The sequence below is a fragment of the Amaranthus tricolor genome, chromosome 10 (assembly GCF_026212465.1).
Source record: "Amaranthus tricolor cultivar Red isolate AtriRed21 chromosome 10, ASM2621246v1, whole genome shotgun sequence".
NCBI classification, from domain to species: Eukaryota; Viridiplantae; Streptophyta; class Magnoliopsida; order Caryophyllales; family Amaranthaceae; genus Amaranthus; species Amaranthus tricolor.
In genome coordinates, this window is record NC_080056.1 from 7,170,183 (window position 1) to 7,186,465 (window position 16,283).

Sequence of the window (16,283 nt, forward strand, 5' to 3'; positions counted from 1 at the left end):
AATAATTTATAGGAAAAATTACCGTGATTAATACAATTTTTTGTTAATTTTCCTACAATAATACCAACTATTGATTAACTATGAATAATACCGACTATTGATTAACCATGAATAATACTAATATAAAAAATCAAACTATAGGTGATTATAAGACAAAAAAAAATTGGTAAATTAGTCAATAAACTAAAGTTGATATTATTCTAGGAAAATACCCCTAAGTTGGTTATATTCATGGTTAATTAATGGTTAATATTATTGTAAGAAAATTAACAAAAGGTTATATTATTCACGGTAATTTTTCTTAATTTATAATGGATGTTTTTTTTATTTTTATTCATGTGTTTAACTTAATTTTTATATTATTGACACGTTCTTCGCACTTATTTATAGAATATTTTCTTTCTCTTTTACTTTGAGTTTCTCACAAAGTTACTTGTAACAGAAATAAAATTTTAAAATCTTTTTTTTCCTCTTGTCTTTGAATTGCTCACAAGTTGTACTTGGGGCAAAGATAAGGGACAAAGGAAGTAGTTTATTTTGAATAACTTAAATGTGTAGATGAAAATATAAGATGATAAATAAAGAAATAAAATAGATTATGGCTAAAAATAAAAAAAAAGACAAATTTAGTGTGATGAATTAAAAAAGAAAGAGGAATAAATTTGGTGGGATGGAATAAGTATTAGAGAATCCCTTGCTATAGTCTACATGAAGGGGAGAATGAATAAATTTTTTTTGTAGGTGGTAGACAAGGGCCGGTTCTAGGCCCAATTAAGATGTCCGACCGTGTAAGGCCTCCATAAAATAGGGGTCTCATATATTAACAAATTTTGTATAGTTCTTTAGTCAAGCGTAACTCGGTTAGTTGACGTGTCTTTTAATGATATTGTTGATAAGAGATTCTAAACCTATCAACGTCATATTTTGATTCTTTTTTTACCATTAATGATTGATGAAGGGCCTCAATTCTTTGAACATCAAAAGGTAAATATAATCCCCATACTATACTCTTTGCTTCACCCCTGGTGGTAGAACTGAACCCATATCATATGAATCAATCATTAAGCTATCCATGATTCTCATTTTCTAGTTATTATATTCTTTATGTGTCATAAAGTTTGCAACAAGTACGATATGAACGATTTTTAAAGGTGAAGTAAAATGAAAATGTTTTACGAGAAAGTGAGAACAATATGTAAATTGGATGAAAAGATAAAGCTAAATGTTTGATAATAATTAAAGGATAAGTGTGGGGTTAGATCAAAAATAAAAACATAGCTTCTTCTATGGGACAAACTACAATGGTAATATGTTGAAAATCGGGATGAAGAGAGTAGTATTTCCCAAGATATCATTCATTTAAGATTTACTCCATCATAATATCTGACAGCTTACAGCCACTAAAAATGTTAATAATTTTATCTAAAGAATGATAACGCCAACATTCTAAACTAATTAAATTTCGTCAAAGCCCTCCTTTTTTCGACCTCATTCCTCTCCATTTCATTCACTAAAAATTTCATTTTTGATCCTCTCTCACTCTACTTAAGATATGTAATCTTCTATTTTAATTTAAATTTTTATAGTTAACGTATGATTCAAATTAATAAACTTTTGGTGTTTTATGCATAATTTTGGATATAATTGATGTCAGTATTGAGTTGATGTATGCCTCTATGGTTGCTTTTGGCGTTAAATGTAATTGTAAAACTATTATCTCATCACTTAGTCGTAACGACAATAGATTTGTGATAGGGTAGAGGTTTTATGCACGTTGTGCCTATGATGTAGATGAGAAACATAAGTTAAGGAAGATTGAAATCTATAGAGGAAGAATGTCAAATAAAAAAAAAAAAAAAAAAAAAGTTGAACCTTACAAACTAGAAGAAGACGAGAATTCAGATTGACAAGCTAAAGAAGAGTACATGCTATGGGAGCTGAGGATAAAGTGATGTTAAAAGTGATTTTATGCATGTCTATCCATCTTTATATGTTGCGTGAATATCTGTTTCTTTTTTAATATTAAACTATATTTTTTATATAGATATATCATGTTGACTTAATTTGTTTTTATTCTTTGTTGTCTTCATTCTAGCAATAAACATGAAAGGAAAGTCTATTAGGGACCTATGGACAAATTTATGGTAGGTTTAAGTAATATATGAATGTCGTATTGCATATGAGTTTAACCCGAAGGGAGAGAAGTTTTCCATCACTTAAACTAATCAAATGCGAATTTTTACTTCACCTTCTCTTCCTCCATTTCCATAAAGTACGTATGTAAACAACCATATTTCTTGATATCTTTCTTTTCCCTGTTTATAGCTAAAAACTCAAAGGGAAAGAAGAAACACCGACATTTTTAGTGATTTAAGAACGATGATAATGACAATTTTTTTTTATATCATCGCTAAAAGTCCACATTTTTATGGAGAATGGCTGACGATGTTTGTGGTTCTTGGCTTTGTTTTTTCCTTTACAGCCATTAAACCCATTGATTGCTGATCGGTTAAGGTAACACAAATTATCCCAACAATTCTAAGAATTTTCTAATATTCATCGAGCATTTATTTTTTTCTTCAAATTTACATTAATTTAATTTCTCAGTTAAATGATCAGTGAATATATGTGTGCGAATTCGGTTCTTTGGCCTCTTTATGTGGGAATTCTTTTTGTTTTTGTCTTATGATTTTTATTGATTTTATAGGTGATGCCCTTTTCTAATACAAGAGAAAAAAAGTTACACCGCTAAGAATTTATAGTCATGAATTTTTAAAATGTCCATATTTTAATTTTAGCTTTGGATCCACACAATATGGCTAGATTAATTGTGTTGTTTGATTTATAGATCAGAATTTGTAAATAAATGAAACATTAACGCTATAATTAACAAATGATTTTTTCAAATAAATTTAATAATATCAAATAACTTCGAGATAAGTATAGTCTCAAAAGCAATTGAGCAAACAAATATTCATGCCAAGGAATCTCTAACACTTGGAAGTTGGAACCAAAAGTTGCACTCATAAATTCCACTTGGAACATATTAGCACTTTTTCATACTTCTAGTAGACAATCGGATCAATAAGAAGTGTACAAATTCGAGAAGTTAGAATAAGGTCAGTCGAACACTCATCTCTTTAAGAATAGTGAACCAATACTGATAAGATTTTCATTCAAATGATCTGAGCCTCGATCAAGGCAGCTTCGAGCCTAAATTCCCCTTGTCCTTTATCATGATTATTACACGAAAAGTCACAAGAATTCATGATTTTCTCATAAAGAAAAGATGTATGATAAAAAAAGTATAGAGGTTCACTAAAACATTCCTAATATAATCACTTTTAGTTCACATTGCAAAACCAACTCTATAAGGGAAAAGTAAGGAGGCAGAGTACACTTTTTTTGTTTAGATTGAAAGAGAATTATTGTTTTCTTCCAAATTTTTCCACTTTAGAAGAAATTATATTATTTGTAATATTTATCTATGTTTTCCCTTTAAACCCCTTTCCTCTTTTTAATTATCCAAATAAGAAATCTTTCATTTTTTCAAATCCCACTCTTTCCTTCCCCTTTATTTCTCTCTATCCAAACACACCGTAAAAGTTGAGCTTATAAAACATTCCATGATAGTTTTGTTTAAAATTGTAACCATTTCATGGAGGTCATAAATTTGAGATGTATACAGTATCAACACTCAAAATAATACTATTTTTGGATAGCAAATTAAGAGAAAAAAAGAAAAGGAGATTCTAGACAAAAATGGAAAAACATAATATAACTATAAATTAGAAATATATTTTCTATATTTTGCTTCTATTTCTTTTTGTTGTGTTACATTTAATTTCCATATATATAGCAAATCACATTGAAAACTTTAATAATCCAACCTTTAAATTAGAATTAAATTGAAAAACTTAAATTTATTTTTGAAAATATATCGAATTTTTATTTTCAAATTGAAATGATCTCAATAAATGAATTTGTTTAAAAGAAAATAAATATTTTTCCTCTAAATAGGAAAAATTGTATTCTTACCTAAATTTGTCCATATTTTTCTCCAAAAATCTCTCCCTTCTTTTTTATTATCCAAATAAGAGCTTCATAATCCTCTCAAATCCCTCCTCTTTTTCCCATTTCCCTACATTCAAACAGAGTGTAAATGTTAAAAATAAGTCGGTTGAACTTGTTCACATCACATTTGAACTTGTTCACATCACATTTGAACTTGTCAATTGCTACCAGCCTCATCATTTCCCGCACAAATCTTCATGTCATTATGTAGTCTATTCAATAACCCAAGTACATCATCCATCACAAGTTCATGTGAACCTCTAACTGAAATTTCATGAAGAACACCATCAAACACAGTGTAAACACAGTGTAACTGAAATTTATATGCATTTAATTTATCTTTTTCGTATAGCTACGTCTTATTATCTTTCTCGAGTCAGGGGACTCCTTTAACCGCGTTCTCCTTTATGGTATGAGTTGCCGCCGTCCTTCCCTCCCCAAACTCTGTCCATAATTTTTCTATGAGTGGTCTATGAGTGGAATACACTGGGTAGGATGATGATGACCAGCATCAACTTCACTCATACTAGAGCCTGGCAGATCCTTCATTATTCCCTTTTCTTGCATCAACTTTCTTACTTTCTTCACATCATCAAATCTACCAGCTTTAGCATATATATCACAAAGATTTATATAAAAAGCATGATTCAAAGGATCCAAATTAATCAATCTCAAAGCCACCTTCTCCCCTAACTCCACATTCTTGTGCGTTTGGCAACCACCAAGCAATGCACCCCAAACATAGGCATCTGGTTCCATTGCCATGTCGTCAATAAGCTTTTCAGCCTCACGAAAACGTGCAGCCCGACTAAGTATGTCAACCATACAAGCATAGTGATAAACACAGGGCTCAATGGAGAAAATACGTGTCATCATGTCAAAACACTGTCGGCCTTCCTCTACTAAGCCAGCATGAGCGCACGCCGACAAAATTCCAACAAAAGTCACATTGTTGGGCTTCAATTTATGAGCCTTCATCTCATGCAGAAGATTTAAAGCTTCTTTTCCATACCCATGAAGAGCGTAGACCGAGATCATAGCTGTCCATGCCATAACATCCTTCTTTGGCATTCCTCTAAAGGTTTCAATTGCTTTGTCAACACATCCACATTTACCATACATGTCAATCAACGCGGTTGCGGTGACCATATCGATTTCTAACCCGCTCCTCTTGATATACTCACATACCCAATTTCCATAATGAATTGCACCAAGAGACGCACAAGCCGAAAGAACACTAGCAAATGTAATTTTATCAGGTCTAACTGCACCATCGTTCATCATTACCATTTCTAGAAACAACTCCAAAGCAACCTTTGGCTTACCACCTTGAACCAAACCAGTTATCATAGAGTTCCAAGTATAAATACTCCGATTCGACATACTCCTAAACATACTCAAAGCTAAATCAACCTCCCCATTTCTCAAACTCCCAACAATCATAGAATTCCAAGAAACAACATCCCTCTTAGACATTTCATCAAACACCTTATGTGCACAACCCAAAAACCCACATTCACACAACAAATTAATCATACAATTCTGAATATACACATCATAACAAAGCCCAAATTTCACAACATGAGAATAAACAGCCATACCCATAAGAACATCAAGCCTTCCACTACAGTATTTTAAGATAAATGGAAAAGTAAGCTTATCAGGGTTAATACCATTTCTTAGCATATTAATGTAGATTGTTAAAGAATTCATGGACTGCCCAGAATATGATTTGGTAGCATAAGCTCTAATCAAAGCATTATAAACATAAAGATTTGATCTTTCTAGATGTATGAAAAGTTTGGTAGCATAAGGAAGGGAACCTGAATCTGAAATGGCGCAATAAAATAGTAGGCGGGTAGTAAGGAAATAACGATCAGTTTCAGAGAATTGAGGTGATGTTAGTATTTGGGCATGAATCATTTTAAGCTTTCTCATGCTCTTACATTGATTAAGTAGATATAATACTGAAGTTTTCAATAACTTATAATTGGATTCTACCATTTTCTACTACCAACCCCAATATTACTTCAACAACATGTAAACTAGTGTAATGTTTATGCGCATACACCAAATATACTTCCTCCCTTCAATATTAATCGTTTAAGCTTATTTTATAGAAAAATTTAGTTAGAATAATCTAAGTTTTTACTAATTTTTCTATAATAATTTTAATTTTTGATTAATTATGAATAATCCGAATTTTATGGTCACTTACCCAAGAGCATTATTACCCAAATAATGACCAATTTTTGCAAGTTAATTGCCACACAAAAAAAAAAATCAAATCAAAAATCAAAAAAAATTAAAAGTTAAAAATTAAAAATAAAATTAATCAATTCCTCTTTTTAATTTTTAAAATTTTTTTGATTTTTTTAATTTAATTTTGTATTTATTCTTTTTATTTTTTTAAGCAAAATAACTTATTGTATAGGCAAAAAATTACCTTGGTGCATTTTTAGCAAGCACCACTTATAGTTGGTATTATTCATGGTTAATCAAAAGTTGGGATTATTGTAGGAAAATCAGTAAAAGATTGGGTTATTCTTGGTAATTTTTCCTATTTTATATGTTACGACTAATGTGTAAGAATAAAATATTAAAAAAATGTTGTTTGAATTGTCTAATCACATACTTCATAATATTAATTATTTAGAATTTTTAGACGTGTATAGCTCAACATATAAATGATTAAAATAACATATTGAATTGTGTAAAAGTCAAATGTAACAAGTATAATAGAACAGATAAGTATCAAATTACTAACTTAACTTCTCGTGCAAATGAACGAATACAAAATGTGATTAATTTAATTACTATTAATTTTGTAGTATATGTGACTCTCATAATTTTATCTAGTTTTGGTTTTGTGGAGTATGTTGTGCTTGGAATGAAGGTTGATGCATCTCGCTTGACCCACTCAAGCAGAATGACTCTCAATTTACAATTCTTTATTCATTATTTGTAGTAGAATAATTATAAGAGAGCAATTGTTCTAACAATTTTCTTCTTTTTATTTGATCTGCACCTTTTTAAAAAGACCTAAATATTAATTTATAGTTGGTATACTAATTAGAAATAATTATGAGTGGATGAAATTAAAAAGCTAATAAATTTAGGGGTGAAAATTAAAATAAAATTGTGACTTGTGAGACCATTACCAAGTATAAAGCAAGTAGAACAACTCAAAAATAGCATTGAATATTGATCAGGATGTATATTTATAACCGATAGTATTTTTGAATATATTATAAAGAACACTTTGCGTGATAATAATGAAAACAAATGAAGTATTTGTTGAATTTTATAATTATGATTTTTGATGTAAATAACCAATGTAAATGTGACACGTGTCATAGAGAAAAATATTTGTGTAAAAATTAATTATTAAAAGTACAAATAATATACTTATTATGGAAAATTTCGTATCTTTCCATTCATGAGTATGATTTTCATTGGTGTAGATTCATAATCGTTGTCTTTATAAGCCCATATATTTTTAATAGGAAAAATATTGAAGCTTTTCCCCATTTATTTTACTATCTTAATTTGTGAGTAACTGTATTTGGGTATAACTAAAAAAAGAAGGAACTATATTCAATAAATAAACAAAGTATTCTTACATTTAAAAAAAAAAACTATTTTTTTATGAGAAATGATCACTGCATGGTGGTGGGAGTTAAATACTAAAATGAGATTGAAATCAAGCAATTTAATAAATAAACAAAGTATTCTTACAAGAAGATGGGGGAATGTATTACCTCCATAATAGGAGAAATCATCTTCTTTTTCCTTCATTATTTTTATTTCATTCTCATTTTACGTTTTACACTACTATTTAAACTACTTCAAATGCATCTATATTTTCTTTCATTTCATTAGTTTGACTTTATTTTCCCTTTTAAAGTTGAGTATAGGGCATGTAGTAGTACTAGCTTAATAATTCATAGGAAAAATTACCGTGAATAATACAACTTTTTGTTAATTTCCCTACAATAATACCAACTATTGATTAACCAATAATACAAATTTAAAGGGGTGTTTTCCTAGAAAATCCCTAACATGTTAAAAATCAAACTATAGGTGATTATAAGACCAAAAAAGTTGATATATTAGTTAATAAACTAAAGTTGGTATTATTCTAGGAAAATACCCTCTAAGTTGGTATTATTCATGGTTAATCAATAATTGATATTATTGTAGAAAAATTAACAAAAAGGTTGAATTATTCACGATAATTTTTTCTAATTAATAAAATTATTATTTAATTAGTAATAAATTAAACTAAGCGGGCAGACAGGTATACCTGCGGGTAATTTTTTGGTGTTTCTACCCTCCCATTTATCTTGGTGGGCGGGTATTACCAGTCCAAATTTTAAATTATAGGGAAGGGTTTTAGGATTTTGTTTTATCTTTTGTTTTATTTTTTATTTTATTATTAATGTTTTTGCCTTTTTAAGTGATTTACATTTTTTTTAAAGATTGATTTACATATTACTTAATCATACAATTTTAAGCTGAAAATGACCCAAATTCAACCACAATAAATCATCACCATAATTAAATCGACATGTCAACTAAAAATAGTTTCAGAATTTGAAATAAATTTTAAGCTGAAAATGAAGAATTTGAAATTGTGTGTTTGAAATTTGTATTAATTTTAGCCTTTTCAAAACAAAAAAAAAACAAAAAAAAAAAAAGAAAAAATGTGGAACATTAGTTGCCACGCCTTTGAAAGTTGGAGCATCGTGCACCGCACGTGCATAAGCTAGCAGATAATGAAGAAGAAGAGCCCCGCACCTGCAACTCCAAAAACGCAAACGCAAACACAAGCACAAACGAATCAATCCGTATTCATCACATAGATTTTCCATGACAAACCCTAAATTTCTTTCCATGGAAATTAACTTATTTGATTGATTTTCATTCACAATTTAATTTGTTGGTTTTGGGAAGATTTTCAAATTGCAGTAGAAGAAGAATTTCGATTGTAGTAAAATCTCAAATGAAGTATGTAAAGGCAGTAAGAGCTATATTGTTTGATTTAGAAGGTTTTATCATTTCTGCTTCATCAAATGGAAGACAATGATCACGCTTCCACTACGTCTTACAAGGTATTGTTTCAATGCTACACTTTTTTACCCATCACTGACTGTTGATTTGATAGGAAATTTCTTCTGGGATTATATTGTTGAATCTGTAATTTGTGCTTTAATTGCATGAAATTCTATTTTTTTTCCTGAAATTTATAGCTTTAAAATGCGTAATTTAGTGTTACTTTTGTTGGATTAAGTATCGGATTTGCCCTAACTTTGAATTTCTAGCTAATAGTTGCTAATTGTGTAAATTCGAAGCAGTGAACAATAATGAAACAATAAAGAAATTCAATGCAAATAACAAGAAATAACATAAGAGATTTAACGTGGTTCACTATCAATGTGATAGCTACATCCATCGGCACCGAAAACAAACAATCTGTTTATGAACTCAAAGATTTACAAAGATGAATCAAGAATTGCAATGGCTCACTTTCTCACTTGTATTTTCTCTCCCTTAGAACCCTAGCCCTAATATTGAGAAGTATTTATATGTAATCTCATAAAAGAGAGGTTAGAGTCTAAATTAAACACAAGTAACCGTCAAAAGCAAAAAAGAAAACCAAAAACCCGCAAGAAAACTTCACATCTCGCGACCCGCCCAGAATGTACGAGCCTAAAGTACCAAAACAGAAACTGCCGACGACTCGTCGCTAATTCCTAAGCCATAGGCGACGAGCCACCTCTATCTTCTGGAAAAAAGTTGTGGTTCTTGCATTTCAGTCAATGCCTTTTGACCCATCTTCTTGATACTACATCTTCAATCATGACTCGATTTTTGAGTCACCATTATCAACATGAGTTTTGTGGATTGAAAATTGCATAGATTTAACCAACATTGACAAAGAAATATGAGAGTGGCTTATGGCATTACATATTCCATAAAACAAGTTACTATAGGGGTTTGGCAGGAGCGATTTGGGGAAGGAAGTGGGAATTTAGAAAGAGAATGTCTCTAAGGGAAGTGGGAATTGAGAGGTAAGACTTTATCCCTGAAGTCTCAACTAAAAGTCTAACATAACAAACAATGGATGAGACTTTTTAGCCCCCAAGTCTCATCTCAAGTCACAACTAAAAATCACAAAATTCTTCTTCCAAATTCCAAAATACCCTCCTACAACATATAGATATAAGAAGCTAGTTACTCACATTTCGGAACATGTGTCGCAGTTAATTACTTGGCTATTTTGTGAAAACATAAACGACTTTAGCTCAAAATGTGGTGTTTGGCTATCCTACCCTTATTCAGTTGTAGTTGTTGAAGTTTTGACATGCTTATGTGATGTGAAATGAAGAGGCAAAACAATAGATCCCTTGAGTTGAATTGACTGAACTTAAGTTATTGCAAGTGAATTTTTCTGAGTAGTGAAAGTGTCACAGTGAGAATGATGGAAACCATATTAGAACTATTATTAGATTGAACGTTAATTGAATTCACTAGAAGTAAACTATTGAAACTTAATAGTTGCTAGGATTTTTATGTTCATGGGGTTGGGGATTATTGAGATCTTTTAACTGATTTTCAACACACTAATTATGCCAAGGCATTAATCCCGAAAAATTCGGGTGTAAAAGGAGATGATTTAAATACATTTTTACTACTCATACTAACAAAGTACTTCTTCAAACCGAGAGAGCCTATTTTTCAAGAATTACACTGTTAATCATGTTTGGTGTAGAGTAATGTTAGGATGAGTGATTTTCTACATAGTTCTCAAGGTGTACTCGAGTGAGGACAAAGTGCGCCACAAAAAGTTTGTGTTAATTGGTGGGGCTAGTACACAGTTGGGAATGTTGTCGATTGGGAAAAGCTCAAGGTGTTACAAATGATACTCTTCTCCGTCCTTGTCTAAGTGTCATGATCATGTTTTGACTGCATTTGTTTTTTTTCTTTTTGACATTATTCATCAATCACTCTTAATTTTTATTTTACTTTAATCTATAAGCTAAAATATAGTCAAGTGCGATTTTATTTGATTTTTCTAAATGGAAAGATTATTAACATTAACTTTCACAATATTTAATTATATTATTACATTAGAGATATTAAGGCTTGAATGATTGCATTAACACGTGTGACAAATAAAATAGGACACTTAGTGGATTTAGTATGAAATAGTGGCACATGATTCACTACCTTCACTCACAAATCATGAAATAGTGGCACATGATTCACTACCTTCTTCTACAAATCGTGATTGGGTTCAGTTGGACCAAACCAAGGTTTGTTCGCAGTTTTGAATCGGTAAAATTACTAATGTGAAAGTGTTCGGGGTTTTCTTGAAGCTCCACTCGCCATTTGAAGTCACTGCTGAAGTTCCATGAAGATGAAAATATTTTTTGACTTCGGAATGAAAAAAATGGTTTATGGATAAAGATAAAGGGGTTTTGTCCTTTTTCATTTTCTTTTTCTTAACTTATTAATTTGTAATAGTTATTAGAAGACAATTTTAGCCTTGGGCGTTAAAATACCTTGTAGACTTTTTAAATTGTGGTAGATAAGTAAAAGCTTGAGACTTAAATTGGTTTGGAGCTTTGGGACTTAAATATTCTTTAAACTTTTTCTTTACATAGATTGTAGGCTGTAAATATTTGAAATTGGTTACTTTTTCAAATACAATACAAATAATAACTATAGTGGGTCTTTATAGAATTATCTAGTACCAAAATCAAGCAAACCAAATTAATAACATACACGAATAAACTACTCAACATAGTGAACAACAATCGGTAACTACTATCGATTCTATTCGTATGAATCAAAACGAACCGCGAAGCATGTGACACTGGACAATGAGATAAGCGTTGAGATCATGTCTTATCTAATGTGTTAGCTCACTTAGGTGATGTTTTGGAGCTTAAAAGGGCTTGTCTTGTAGGTGCAACAGGCACGTTTAATTCGTAAGTGGCAATGAATATAATACCCTAGTTAAAATTAGAAAGGAAAGAGATTTAAAAGGATTGATAATGTTATTCATATCAGCAAGGTGATCTTCTTTTCAAGGAATATCATTTTCTAAAAACTTTATTGAAAACTGTGCTTGGTGCGGAATACTGTTAGGATGAGTGACTTATAGAGAAGTTCTTAAGGTATGCACAAGTGGGTACAAACTAGAAACCGGAAAAGATTTGTGTTGGTTTGTAGTACAACCCCCATGGGTATTGTCTCTAACCCGCATGAGGTCGGGATGTTACATAAGGTCGGCTACAAAAACTAATAAATCAGTACTAGACTACTAGTGGTCGTTAAAAAGTAAAAAGATTAAGTGGGAGAAATACTTGTACAAAAATTTACATTGCCCCTCCAACACTAACATTTTAACAAAATACCCTTTACGATTGTATAAACTTTCATACATTTTATATATGTGGAGCCCCCCTTTCTGCCCTTGTAATCTTTATCGACTGAACTCAAGTATATGAACTTATTCGGACTAAACATAATTCAGTTGAACTCAATATAACCAATATTAATCTGAGTGAGCAGGTCATAAGTTTATGGGAAATATTTGGTGAAAATAATATGTTTGACTAAGAACTAAGTTAAGTTATTGAGTACAAAATGCTACTGAAGGATTTTTTGTTGTCGTAACCATGCTCAAAAGATAGACCAAGTCTAGATATTGTCTTATTTCTTCACTCTTATTTGTTTGAAGATTTACATTTAGCTCTGTCAAATGTCTTGTTGTCGCTGTTGTCATATGTGATTTAAAGGGGATTTACTATGTCGTAGGATTATTACAAAATTCTAGGAGTTGATTATGATGCAACGGAAGAGGATATACGATTAAGTTATCGAAAACTTGCTCTGGTGAGTGACATATCATCTTCCCCTTTTAAAGAATTAAGCTGATAGTATATTATAGTGCTCATAATTGTGCAGTTTCATTCAACATTGGTCTATGTTAAATCCTCACAGCACTGAACTTCGATTTTATAGAAATGGCATCCTGATAAACACAAGGGTGAGAATGCTGTTACTTCCAAATTTCAAGAAATAAATGAAGCTTATAGAGGTATTCTTTTCGCAAATTGCTTGAGTTTGTTTCACCCTCAGATTTTTATAAAAATGGCATCCTAATAAACACAAGCTTATAGGGGTATGGTTCACATTCATATTGTTGGTTTCATGTATTGCCTTGTTGTTCTTTTGTTTTGATTAGTATTGAGTGATCCTGCAACACGGCTTGAATATGATCTAAGCGGAAATTATGAGATAGATAAGTACACTTTGCGGGTAAGAAACAAAAATCAGTATCCTTCTTTCTGGGATAAGACCTTTTTTGGTTTTATTTGTCCGTGGAAACAGATTGTATAATGGCTAAACTAATTGATATCTTTTTCTTTACAGGAGTATCTTGCTAGGTTTAAAGGAATGATACTCACCTGCAATGGTCTTGGCATGAATCAAACCTCTCTTTGGTATGACTTGCTGATGCTATTTAAAAGTGCATATAGTTTTAGGATCACTTGTGCTTTTTAATAGTCAACCAGATTAGCATTTGAGCTGTTTCTGCTGTAGATTTTTGGTCAGCAATTTGCTATGCAACTACATTACCATCGCTTTATGCTATTAGCTTACAGTTTATACTTGTCAGTTATAAATCATAGCTTTGTTGTTAAGCTAGAGAATAGGAAGTATTGTTTAGCAGTTGGGCGCGGTGTTGCTGGATTGTTCCATCATTATTAGAAAATTCACTTCTATACTCTTGCTGTCAAATGAAGTTGAGCGGTAAAACTAAGACTTCGGAGGTTTACTTTCTCAGCATGATGAAATATAATTATATCAGTCAGACAGTCAAGTCTAAAATGTAGCATTAATTGTTCTACTTAAGGATAAACCATTGAGTTCTTTTGGATTATCTAATGGAACGAGAGTAAAATTTCAGTCTCTTTCTATGCTGTTCAGGTCTTCGTACAACTTGCATGCTTGAGGTTAACAAAAACCCATGTTTCATCGTCCCATTTGTATTTATTGTAGGACACAACAACTCAAGGAAGCAAGTGATTGTGAAGACGAGTAAGGTTTGTGCGCACCCTTCCGATTTTCTTTGTTTCACAAACTACCATCTTAACAAGACAACGAGGAGTGTGGTCTCCTATGACTAGTCTGAGACTCGAGAAAGGGAGAGGAAATGAAAGGATCAAATCATTGTTGTACTTTTATAGTTAACACTTAGAATCTCATATTTCGGGCTATATGATTCTGTATGGCATTTGAACTTGGACAGCTTTGGTTGTAATGCTTGCTGATGTAAATGCTTTTTGGAGAAGAGGAGGGCGAGGAATCCATTTTTCATAGACGTGCCAACAATTTATTGCTATTAGTTATGGCCAAGTGCTTAGCCATTTTTTTAAATAAAGGTACTCTCGTGGGTAACACCCGATTTTCTCATTTTGTATTCTCGAATATTATTCATCTTGTAAAATGCTCACCCGAAAACCGGTTAGGAACATCTTGTTTCTACGGTGATGATGCAAGGTCTATCTTGACCATAGGCTCAACACAGCTTGTATCACTAGCATGAAGGTCTATTATTACCGAGTTCTGCCATTTGGGCGGAAGAATGCAGGAGCCACGTACCAAAGCTAATCTTGCAAAGGTTTCGGAATATATTTTCGGCTAGGTTGCACTAAAACAGACACGGACACGAACACGACACGGGTACGGGAAAACGCCAACTTAAAAATGGCGGACACAGGGACACGAAAATGGTAATATAATAAATATATCAAATTAAAGATAAGTTTACAATCTTTCATTTGATATATGTAAATAAACACTTTAAAAACATAAAACACACATAAAATGCAAATAAGTACCAAATAAACAACATGAGTATTTAAAAATAGTCATACAAACCAAATCAAAGAAAACCAAATAAATAGGTAAATTTAAGATTTAAAAATCAAGATTAACAAATAACACATTAACAATTTAACATTAACAAATAACAATTAACAAATATTCAAAGAGGATATACAAAAAAATCATGAACAACGTTTCAACTTTTCAAAATTCAAATTACAAACACATGAACAATTTAACATTAACAAATAACAATTAACAAATATTCAAAGAGGATATACAAAAAAATCAAAAACAACATTTCAACTTTTCAAAATTCAAATTACAAACACTAAGATTAAGAATTTAAGATTAACAAATAACACATTAACAATTTAACCTTAACAAATAGCAATTAACAAATATTCAAAGAGGATATACAAAAAAATCAAGAACAACATTTCAACTTTTATTTTTATTTTTTTTTTCAAAAAAACGTGTCCTTGACTGCTTGTCGTGTCCCTTGTCGTGTCCATACCGTGTCCGCGTGTCCGAAAAAATATTAAAATATTGGACACTTCATTTGGCGTGTCGGACACGGATTTTCGCGTGTCCGTCGCGTGTCCGTGTCCGACACGGGACACGCCAATCTAGAGAAGTGTCCGTGTATTCTAGCTTACCGGCCATCAATCATTTATCGATCATTTATTAGAGAAAAGATAAAAGATAGACTTACAGACGAAAAATCAATTAAAAAATCAATCAAAGTAACTTTTTCATCTTCGCTTAAAATCTCACTTTTTCAGCTAATTAAAATGTAATTTACTATTTTTTAAATAGTTTTTTGGCGTTTTACAAAATAGTAAACATCTTCGGTAGTGTTAGATTTTCACTAAAGATTTAACTTTTAGTTGACTTAAAATTGATTTTTCTAAATACTTGTTTTGCTCTTTGACTAGTCATTTACCCAACACATCCTTATTATACAATTCAGTTAATCAAAATTCTATCAAAAAAATAAATCTAGCAAATTAAAAAACGAATGTAAGTATATGCTTCTATGAACTAGAGTTAGAATTACACAAATTTTTGTATGAGATGATCTCACTGTGAGATACATTTTATACATGGTTTAAATTGTAACAGAAGTGACAATCTCGATGCATAATTAACATTTAATAATAATGTTTAATACAAAATATTGCGGAAGTCTAAAAGTGCCGAACTGTTAAATACTTTAAATCATAAAAATTGAAATTGTTTAAAACAAAAGTAAACATTACATCTGATAAGAAGTATTATTTGCTCAAAATGAAAAAAATTAC

At 31.0% G+C, this 16,283-nt stretch overlaps 2 protein-coding genes across 2 annotated transcripts; one reads left to right on the forward strand and one right to left on the reverse strand.

The window, feature by feature from the left end:
- Positions 1-3,824: 3,824 nt before the first annotated feature.
- On the reverse strand, positions 3,825-6,132 carry LOC130825644 (pentatricopeptide repeat-containing protein At5g66520-like). Its single transcript, XM_057690968.1, has 2 exons — positions 4,590-6,132; positions 3,825-4,365 (listed from the first exon to the last, which is right to left on the reverse strand). The coding sequence occupies exons 1-2, from the start codon at positions 6,076-6,078 to the stop codon at positions 4,232-4,234; spliced, it is 1,623 nt and encodes a 540-aa protein (XP_057546951.1). The 5' UTR covers positions 6,079-6,132; the 3' UTR covers positions 3,825-4,231.
- Positions 6,133-8,756: 2,624 nt separating this feature from the next.
- LOC130825645 (uncharacterized) lies at positions 8,757-14,565 on the forward strand. The gene is made up of 7 exons (XM_057690969.1): positions 8,757-9,188; positions 12,904-12,981; positions 13,111-13,186; positions 13,334-13,407; positions 13,522-13,592; positions 14,152-14,195; positions 14,402-14,565. Exons 1-6 carry the CDS (start codon positions 9,150-9,152, stop codon positions 14,192-14,194), a joined length of 381 nt encoding a protein of 126 aa, XP_057546952.1. The 5' UTR covers positions 8,757-9,149; the 3' UTR covers position 14,195; positions 14,402-14,565.
- Positions 14,566-16,283: the final 1,718 nt, after the last annotated feature.